The sequence below is a fragment of the Lactuca saligna genome, chromosome 7 (assembly GCF_052625555.1).
Source record: "Lactuca saligna cultivar CGN05327 chromosome 7, ASM5262555v1, whole genome shotgun sequence".
Taxonomy (NCBI): domain Eukaryota; kingdom Viridiplantae; phylum Streptophyta; class Magnoliopsida; order Asterales; family Asteraceae; genus Lactuca; species Lactuca saligna.
In genome coordinates this window covers 173,639,822-173,650,785 of record NC_136423.1, presented here as the reverse complement: position 1 = coordinate 173,650,785, position 10,964 = coordinate 173,639,822, and the positions used below count along the sequence as shown (strand labels likewise).

Here is a 10,964-nt window from a genome sequence, read left to right as displayed (position 1 = left end):
GATTTTATGTTATTTGGATTTTGGGATACTCTGATTATTGCCTATCACTTTTGAAACAATGTTTTGTAAACAACTATGTTATTGGGTTGTTTTTGAAAAACAAAATTTTTATTCTGATTTTGGGATGTCACAGCCGCATTACCGTTCACATATGTTGGGGTACCCACTGGAGTTAACATGAACCTCAAAAAACACTAGAAGCCGATTATTGATAGATTTCACTCTAGACTACCTAGTTAGAAATCGAACACTCTCCTTCAGTGATCAACTCACCCTAATCAAATTAGTTCTAGTAAGTCTACCTACATACTTCCTATCTTTATTTGTGGCTTCAACTGGGATAGTCAATATGTTGGAGAAAATTTGAAGACGTTTTTTTGTGCGGGAGCGATGTAAGCAAAAAAAAATTAATTGAGTGGCTTGGGACAAAGTGGTCACATCTTATGAAGACCGGGGAGTAGGAGTGGGTTCTATAAGGTCTCTCAACATTTCAATCATTGTTAAATGGTGGTGTAGGATCAAAATAGCCCCAAAGTTACTTTGGAGCCATGTAATTAAAGGGATACATAATCTCAACCACAAAACAATTTATTGCTTGTCATAGAAAACAATATTGGGGTCTGGAACAACATATATTGTATTAAAGATGATCTTATCAAGAAGAATTTACATGTTAAAGACATAATCCAAAAGAAGGTCAATTCAGGAAATGAGACTCTATTCTGGTATGATAAATGGATTGGCTTGAGCACACTAAAAGATTCCTTCCCAAACCTGTTACGAATCGAAAGATCTAAAAGATGTTTTGTAAAGACCCGAATATCCTAACATCTAATATAATGGGATTATCAGAGTTGTTTCTAAAACTTTTCAGAATTCTATTAACTCATACAAATAAAAACATTTTATATCCCACGAAATAACCATGGTTTACAATAAATTCTCATCATAAAAGGACAACAAGGAAATATTACTAAAATAACAACCTATTCTAGTCCTTGTGCTCATGTCTTCTCTTCATGTACCACAGCTGCTGCTACCCGAACCTGCAAAACATAAAACATCTCTAAAACATCAAACAACAATGTATGGTGAGTTATATTCTTTCTATTTTCATGTTCATCTACTATTCTCATCTTTCATACTCTATTCTTTCTTCTTCTTTTCTATCTTATTCTCTATATTTTAAACTCTTCTTTTCATGGCATAAATTACCAATCATTCTCATTTCATCACATCTATCTATTTTCTTTTATCTCTTCTGATGTCGTAGTAATATGTTCTCTCATTCGCATACTTTACCCTCTACTATTATTCTCCAATAGCACACACTTATATTATTCCCAATCATATATCTCTTCTATCTTTCTTAGCTTCTTCTCAGGCTCATTTCATACCCTCATACCCCGTCTCTATCTCTACGCATAACTCTTCTTTTCTCTACTCTAAATCTTTCTATCTCCGTCTATACTCTATCTCATCTCATTTTCCCTCTACTTTTCTCTATGTTGTATTTATGCTCTTCTCTTTCGCTTCTTTCTTCATCTCCTACTTCTCATCTCGATCCCTCATGGATCCTATGTCATTTTCTTTCTTCTCTTGAATACCTTGTGGATGTCTTACTCTTAATCCACCATGGATTATTTCTATGTTCCCTAAGGAACCATCAACTCATTCTTGAAGGAATCATAATCTTGTACCTATATGAACCTCCATCTCTTGTCCCCGAAGTGTAACATCCCAAAAATAATAAGTAAAAGTTTCATTTTTCAATACCAAAAACCATACAATCATTTGTTCAAAAGACAATCATAGTGTAAAGTGTTCTCAAACATTAGAGAAAAATCATAAATCCAAAATGCAGAAGATTTCTATCTGTGCGGATAAAGCGGTTATTTGAATCATGCAGGCCAAGGCGGGAATATAGCATATGAGTTGACTCGTTTCGTTTTTTAATTTTGATATTTAACTTAAATAGATGAACTCGTATAAAAGGGTAATCCTAATAGGTGAAAATGCAGAAGATTCACCTCACATTCAAAGTCGAACATACTACAACTCGTACAGTCAGAAGCCTAACACTACACATCACCTAAATATCCATAAAAAGTCAACCCCTAGTCTACTAACCAAACTACAAATTTGAAGAAAAGTCAACCAGGTCAAAGTCAACTTAGAAGGTCACCACGTCGTGGCTAATTTCCTGCCATGTCGTGGCTAATCCAAGATAAAATAGTCACGACCTGTAACTTCAAAGAACTAACTTAATGGATTAAACCCTTAATCCATTAAGTTCCGAACTCATGCTTCCTAGAAGGCTTCTCTAAACTCCTAAGCATCATAAATGTCCTTTCTTTGTGGAAATTCAAGGTCAAATAGGAGAAATGGGTTCATAATCACATGTATGAAATTAATCATCATAACATTTTAGATTTGGAACATCCAACCATATTTGGGACCCTAAAGGTTCATAAAAATCCAACTTTTATGGACATGCAGGACCCATGCCTATCCTCTACTAAAACTAGGTCTTTAGGGGAGAAAATGACCTAAATCTCATGAAAAATAAGTTACGACGAAAACAAGAGGTTGATTAAAGAGCCTGAAGCAATTGTTGGCGACAGGACAAAGAAGTTACGATGTAAGATGGTTGAATTAGTACCCGTGCGATAGAAAGATACGTGAATACCGAACCTTACATGGGAGATAGAAAGTGACATGAGGAGTCTCTATCCACATCTATTTTTTGATGCATGATTCTAGAATGGAATCATCCTAATTCCTAAGGGCTCGTAACGCCCACGTTTCTCGCTGGGTATTAGTTATAAAAGATGTAATTATGTCAATCGATGATCGTAACCTTTTTATGGATAAATAAAAAATACTTATTTGAAAATACGTGATCTGTGTGTGTATAACATTTATATAATAACTTAATAAATAGGGCAAAAATGCATGATTTATTTTGTAGGCATCATGGAACTTGGAATATGGAGCATGAAGCATGGAGCATGGAGCTTGGAAGATGGAGCATGGAGCTTGGAACTTAGAGCATGGAGCTTGGAACTTGGAGCATGAAGAGAAGATGGACCTTTTTATGGATAAATGAAAAATACTTATTTGAAAATATGTGATTTGTGTGTATATAGCATGTATATAAAAACTTAATAAATATAGCTAAAATGCATGATTTATTGTGTAGGCATCATGGAGCTTAGAGCATGGAGCATGGAACATAAAGCTTGGAACATGGATCATGGAGCTTGGAACTTAGAGCATGGACCCTTGGAGCATGAAGAGAAGACGGTCCGATCATGCCATGGAATAAAATATGAAGACATAACCCGAGTCGTTGCATATCATCATAACAAAGGACTATATTTAAAACAGGGTTTGTGTCACACCGACACGAGTTGTGTTTATCCATTCTCATCTTATATTTGAGCAACATGACTCGTGATGAAGCTAGACTGAAGAAGGAGCCAACAGTGAAGATTTATTGGACTTTTAGCAAAAAGCATGGGTCATACTAAAAATACATGGTCAAGACACATGGCATGCTAAAAACACGTGGGCAAAAGGCATAGCCATGCTAAAAAACGCATGGCCTTGAGTTAGGCACGTGAGCAGTTACTAAATGAGGGGAAGGCGTCATCTTTACAAACAGGCGATTTTGGGAGCTTTCAATGGCGATTGTGGGGAGAGTTTTGGGAATTCGTGAAGGCTACTAATCATTTCAAACACTTTTGATTTCCTTTTATAAGCATTAAACATTTTAATTCCATCTTTATTCTTGTTTGATTTGTTCTTAGTCATGTGTGGCTAAGAAACCATAATTTCTAGTGCTTGTTCAAAACATGTTGATTGCTTGACTTGAAGCATATGATTTGATGTTTGATTTGTGATTATATTCTAGTGATTATGTTTTTGTTTAAACTAGATTCCTTGAATTTGATTAACCACTTTCATGAATTGAATTTTTATGTACTTATTTAACTTTTAGGGCACCTAATTGTTCTATTAAGTTAATAATTGGTAACAAACAATAATTTTTCTTATTGTAAATCAATATCACATGTTTTCACACTTCCGAGTGTATGAGAAGAAATGAATATTGTTGGAAAACTTGTACAAAACTTAATGCAATTTTTCAATACAATCTAAGAGCATGTTTATGTTGAATTAGTAAAACTAGATCTAGTTATAGAATGTGTTTTGGTTAGATAATTTGGCAAACGAGAGGTGTTAGAGCGTGTTAATATCTTTCGGTACCAACTTAGAATAGCAATCAAACATCAAGTCATAATTAAGACGAAAATTCCCCTGCGTGCAAGGCACGTGGGGAGCTTAAACGGAAGCATTCAACGGTTAACGTGCATAGGGACTAACCGTACAAGATAAATAACAACGAGGGACTGCCCGAATTAAATTTTAAAAATAGGGACTAAACACGTTTTCTGGCATGTGCACGAGTGACCAACGATGTAATTTACCCTACTCAATTTCTCTAAATTTTAACAATTTAATATAACAAATTAACCATTATTGCTATTTTATCTCGTTTTAAACATTTAATATAACATACTTATCAGTTTATCTATTTTATTTTAAACCTTTTATTATAAACCATAAAATTTGCTTAAAATTTTTATGATAAGTATGCCGTATAAAATTTATCAATTTAATATAACAAATTAACCATTATAGCTATTTTATCTCGTTTTAAGCATTTAATAATATAATATTTATCAGCTTTACATATTTTTATTTAAAACCATTTTACTATTTCCGTAAACTTTGCATAAAATGATAAATTTGTCATATTAAACCATTTTTATTTTCACCTTTTAGGGTTAGCCTTTTATACGAGTTCATCAGTTTAAGTTAAATATCAAAATTAAAAAACGAAACGAGTCAACTCATATGCTATATTCCCGCCTTGGCCTGCATGATTCAAATAACCGCTTTATCCGTACAGATAGAAACGGTTTGAGAAAAGTCAGCGAACACGCGACTTCTTCACTCTCGCGGCAAATCTTCTTGTGATCACGTATATAGTTAGCCCAAAAAAGCGAGAAGAAATCAAAATCAAAATCGAAATCAGAATGGAATTCAATCCAACAAATCCATTACTGGTTCGCCACAATACCAGTAATCGAGCTCTAGTCCAGAAGTACTTCGATCTCGAGGTGGATTTCATGGTTGCTCGTGGTTATTCCAAAGAGCAGAGGTTCATCGCAATCAGATCAATCGCAAATTCCAAAATCGAAGAGGTATAATCAATAATGAACTACAATTAAATCAATCGCCATTCATATTACATTGATTAATTGATGTTCCATATAGTTGATTTATTAATTTGTTGCTGTACGAATAGTATACATCTGATCAAGTTGATTCGTTCGTGCCTTTTCTTGCTATCACTTATGTCGATCGTTTCCTGTCAACAAACATCAATATACCGGTAATGGTTATATATATTTACTTTAATCAAAGTTATGTGATGGAATAAAAAATTTAGATAAACTTAATTTCAATCTGATCGATGCAGGTGGTTCTACGCGACAAAGGTTTTGAAGAAAATTTGAAGTTATTTGTCTTCTGTTGCGTTTCAATCGCTTGCAAAATACGCTGTTCAGACTTCTCGTTTGTTGAACTTTGGGTTTCTCACTGTTCTCTATCTCTGTATATACATATTATATCTATCGTGTATGTATTTTTGATTTTTGATTTATCGATCTAATACACAGAATAAACACAAAATGGCGGAAGTTGGAGACGTTCTAGTCATGGAGCTTCAGATCTTAGAAGGTCTACAATGGAAGGTACGACCAGTTACTGCCATAACCTTCATGTATTTCCTCCTTCCTCTGCTTAAGACCGAAGATCCGCAGCAGTTTCTACCAATTTCCACTGTTTCTAACATAATCGTTTCTATCCAAAGAGGTATGTTAGTATGTATTCTGTTTAATCATCGTCTCTGTAACTATTATGAAATTGCTCGATTTGATATTCTAATCCATACATTTTCTTCCAGATGTTAGATTCACAGAATTCAGGCCTTCTACACTTGCAGCTTCATCTATTCTAGTAACTGCCTACAAATTACTTCCCGAACTGTATTCTGAATTCTCACGGAGGATTTCAAGATCTGGATTTGTTCAACAGGTTATATTTCATCTATTCATATCATTAGATTCACAGAATTCATCCCTCTTCTCACTTCTTTTTGCTCGTAGACTGAACTGGAACAATGCTTCGATGAACTGAAGGAACATGTTATACCAGGTACATTACCTATAACTTTTCATCGAACTTCTTCATCTTTCAGAAATCAAAATTCAAAACGAACATTATACAGATATGATCGTAATCTGAAATCTCTTCTTGTATACATGCAGATTATATACTGAATCCTGGGAAATGTCCAGTGATTCTTAAAGAAATTTACAAATGGGGTGTCAAACCAGAAAAAGGAAAGGAGCTAATGATTGAAGATTCTTCACCTGATGATCATGAAGATACATCTGAGATTACCACTGAGATTTCAAAAGAAGAAGATAAAGAGGAGACACCTATGAACTTTGATCTCAATTGGGTCGACCCGGAACCCGGACCCATACCCAGACCCGTAAAACAGGAGAGGTATAACCCAATGCAAAAAATTCTTCTCTGTTTTTGGCCCATGATAATGAAATGCTTTGGATTAGAAAATTTGTAGTAAAGAATCCAATTGAACACTTTTGTTACATTCCAACATTAGACCACTATATAGCATCTATTTTTAGGTTTGAATATTGCATTGTGTGTGCCCTAAATAACATGACATTTATTATAGGGGTATATAAGTAATTTTGTTGGTTTTCATTGTGGATGGATATTTGGTTTTCATATATATTTTTTCCAAGTCAGGTATTTTTTATTGGGAGCAGCTCAATATGCTTGGATGAAGGTAAAGATGTCTACTTCTCATCTCTATCTCCATCATCCTATTTTGTTATGGAATTTGAGTGTTACTATTCTTCTTGTTATCGTTTGTGTTATTTTTGACTTTGAAAGGTCAAATAATTATTATGTCTAAGAGGGAAACACATAAATAAATGAATTATAGGATATTTATTTGGTTTAATAGTTTATGGACGCATTTTTTTTTTAACATTTTGTTTTGTTTTCTCGCAAGATAAGGAACACGAATTTTTGATCATTTGGTTCGAGAAATCATTGTGGTAAAATAATATCAATTAAAGGTCAAGACTCGACAAATTGAAATTAAGTTCATCGGTTGAAGTAGAATATCAAAATAAAATTCAACCATCAAGAATTTTCAATTAACTGATGTATTTTTTTATATATTTTTTCGAAAATTACTATTTTTTTTTTTTTTTTTTTTTTTTTTTTGTTTTTTTACGTTTCGGAATTTATTGCATTAGGTTTCGAATGTGCATTGTGTGCTCCTAGAATAGTTCGTACCATGACATGCCTTTTAATAGCATCCACAATCATAAATCTTATTTGTAACTTTATTGTTTTACTAGATCATCTTTCTACTAACTTTAACAAATAAAATCATATTAATTTCAATATTTTTCTATCATTCACAAATTTTAAAAAAAATTGTTTTAAAAAAATTGACTAATTACCCTATCTTTGTAAATCCCTGGCGTGTAATAATTAACAAAAGTAATGTACTTAACATTGTTAACAATACCTATAAAAAGATCGTTAACACAAAGTCCAAATTAGTACTAACTTTGTTTTTATCTCATCACACCATGTAAATTAATAGTATATTTTTTTCTTACAAATCCTTGATTAGTCATTAGGATTTGAAATATCTAATAGTGTTTGAGAATATTTAGTTTTTGCATCGGCCCTGCCCAGTTGTATATAAAGACAATATGTTTTTTTACATGCAATGACACCACAATTGTATTTTTGATAATCGAACATTTTTAAGTTTTCTACCTTTTAACTTTTATCTAAAACTCTAACCAAAAAGAAAATATTAAAAAATATATATATCTTGTCATACTAGCTTTTAGTTTTTATTTCAAATAAAATATTTTTATTTGTCAAATTTTAGAATTTTATATTTTTCAAAAATTACATCTATTTTTATTGAACATTTATATACAAATATAAGTCATAACTTTAAGCTAAAACACATACATTATCTTGTTATGTAGACTTTAAATGCCATCCCCAAAGAAAAAAAAAAGGTATGTTAATTTCTTATATGAATAGGATTGCAAATATATTATATATATGGTTATAAAAAAAACAATAACAAATCATATGACCATTACAAGTTTAATCATTAACAGTGGAGATTAGCTTGCAAGTCGACTTCTAGTGCAATTGATTGTCCAATTTTTTTTTTTTTTTTTTTTTTTGTTTTCTTTTCCTCTTTTACCTTGCAACTGATCGTTGTTTATATTGATAAACATGATCGTAGTTGTGCTAAGTTTTTTATTTTATTTGGAAAGTTAACTTCCCTAATCAGAGTTTTGGGGCTAACTTTCGTATACTGACTAATCTGCGAACATAAGTCTATGGGCGTGTTCAACACGCAGCATTTGAGAACTTCTGGCTTCTAGCTTTTAAGAAAATGCTAGTAAAAAAAGTCTCATTCGACAATAAGAGTGTTTAGTTTTTAACCTAAACAAAAAGTTCAAAAGTCAAAAGCTGCATGAGTAGCTTTCAACAAAACGCTCCAAAATCAAACGCTACGCGCTACACACTACTAGCTACCCACTATCCACTACCAGCTAGTTTTGCCGAACACACCCTATGTCTAATGTCCTGGACTAAGGAGTCATTACGGATGAACTTTCGTGACCACATAAGTTGAATAGTGTCATGATTTGAATATGAATCAATAAGTTACTCGCCATATCTTTTATTTGTTTTACCAAATCACCATAACACTAGCGATTTACTTGTGTTAAGTTACAAAACCTATAGAATTTACTTATTGAATATGCATATATTAATTAAAAAATAGTTAATCGGTGAATTGTACTAGGTCTAGTCGTATATATTAACTATTTTTTGGTTTAATAAAAATATTTTAACGTACTAAAGTATAGTTTTTAGTTTAGGTTTCATAAAAACAAGATTTTAAGAACTATTATATGCATGTATCTACATTTTACGGTATCTTTCTTCTTCCCTTTTACCTTTCCTTTTATATACATTAGAGGTGAATATTTGGACCTTTGGACCAGGAACCATATCTGGACTTGGTAAGCCTCAAAAGGTACGGTCCAAAGTCCACCAATTTTGTAAAACATATCTGATCCAAGAATCAATCGAATTCAATCCAAATGGTCATTTTTTTCGTCCAAAAATTAAGAACCAGACTTGGACCTGAACCTGATAAGTCTCATCAGGTCCGGTCTAAAGTTCACAAATTTCTATACAATAGAGATGGTCTAAATAGGTGAGTGGAGACGAAATGGCCAAAAGTCTTGGACCAACGAAATGGCCCAAAATGTTACGTAATCCATTAAGAATTTTTAATTATTTCTTTTGGTTAGTGCTTTTGATATAATAGATTAATAGAGATGTCCAGATTGCTCTTCTTCTATTCATCTCTAACCAAAGCTTTTCCTTATAAATTAAATAGATAGATATTCAATCTTTCTTTCGCTCACTAGCAAAATGAGATAAATTATAATTATCTCATTGGTTTTTATTTTTATTTAGCTATCTCATCTCACATCCTCCCTCAAATCTCCTAATCTGGCATCATTTTTATTATATAATTTTTTCATTTTTAAAAATTTAAAATCTTGGATGACATTTTTTAATTCAATCTAAACATTTTTATTATCATTATTATGTATCTTCGTGCTTTTAAAATGGTGACCGTTTGTCTTCTAACTCGTTGTACTGTGATAACTAAGTTATCTTTAATATTTAAAAATATAATGTAAAAGATTGAAAATAATGAAATCTTCATGATCTCTAATACATGTTTGATATGTTGCAACCGATCAATAGAAATAATATTGATTGTCACATCCTTTCGTTTGTCCTTATGAGCATTTTACATACCATACATCGCTTATTTAAAAATAAACCAAAAATGAGTTTTTCGACGGATCCTTGGGTCTCGATTGGATAACTTACAACAACAGCAAGCACCACGAGGTGGTGATGGTGGTTTAACGACGGCAAAAGGGAGGTAGCAGGTGGTTTCGATGATGGCGGGAGGAGGTGGCAGGTTGCTTGCTGGCTCGTCCCTTCTTCGTTTTTCTGGCAGCAAATCAACAGGAGGGAGGGGAGGATTGATAAAGCTAAGCAGCAGCACCGCACCGGCGGTGGGTGCCGCTTGGATGACAATTGAGAAAAGTTTGCCGAAAAAACTCATTTTTGCCGGAGGATCGCCGGAGAAGACGACCGAAGAGTCGCTTGGGATAAGAAATTGTCAAAAAACCTTCAATAATCGGTTTCAATGGATTCTGTGAACACCTACAACAAGTTCAATAGCAAATGAGATTAAAAAAAAAAAAAAAAAAAAGAAGTGGTCAAATGAATACAAAGATAACAATTAATTACCCTCATAAATCATTTTCCTTTTATTTAATTATTCTAAGGAGTTTTTACAGAATTTTATTAAAAACCTTTGGCTTCTTTTATTTTAACATAATTGAAATTCTAGATTGCCATTCTTTAAACCTAAAATAAAAACCGAAGAGTATTTTATTTTAACCAAACATTTCTACTTTTGTCTTCTTATAACGTGTATAAAAATAAACATTTACTTTTAAAACATGGTATATACATGCAAAAATCACCAAATACCATTTACTGTTGTTAGTTATATCGATAGATATAGATTTAAAAATTATATAAATATATAAAAGTAAGGTTCCCAAATGAACAGTACTTAACTGTGATTGGAATTGAACAGTACTTAACTGTTATTGGCAAAACTTTTTTTGGTTTTTTTCATTGGA

The 10,964-nt window shown here is 32.5% G+C and overlaps 1 protein-coding gene across 1 annotated transcript; it reads left to right on the top strand.

Moving 5' to 3' along the window:
• Positions 1-5,078: 5,078 nt before the first annotated feature.
• On the top strand, positions 5,079-6,774 carry LOC145006403 (putative cyclin-D6-1). The gene is made up of 7 exons (XM_078965488.1): positions 5,079-5,273; positions 5,378-5,464; positions 5,552-5,662; positions 5,751-5,946; positions 6,038-6,168; positions 6,240-6,288; positions 6,402-6,774. The coding sequence occupies exons 1-7, from the start codon at positions 5,106-5,108 to the stop codon at positions 6,719-6,721; spliced, it is 1,062 nt and encodes a 353-aa protein (XP_078821614.1). The 5' UTR covers positions 5,079-5,105; the 3' UTR covers positions 6,722-6,774.
• The last annotated feature ends 4,190 nt before the right edge of the window (positions 6,775-10,964 follow it).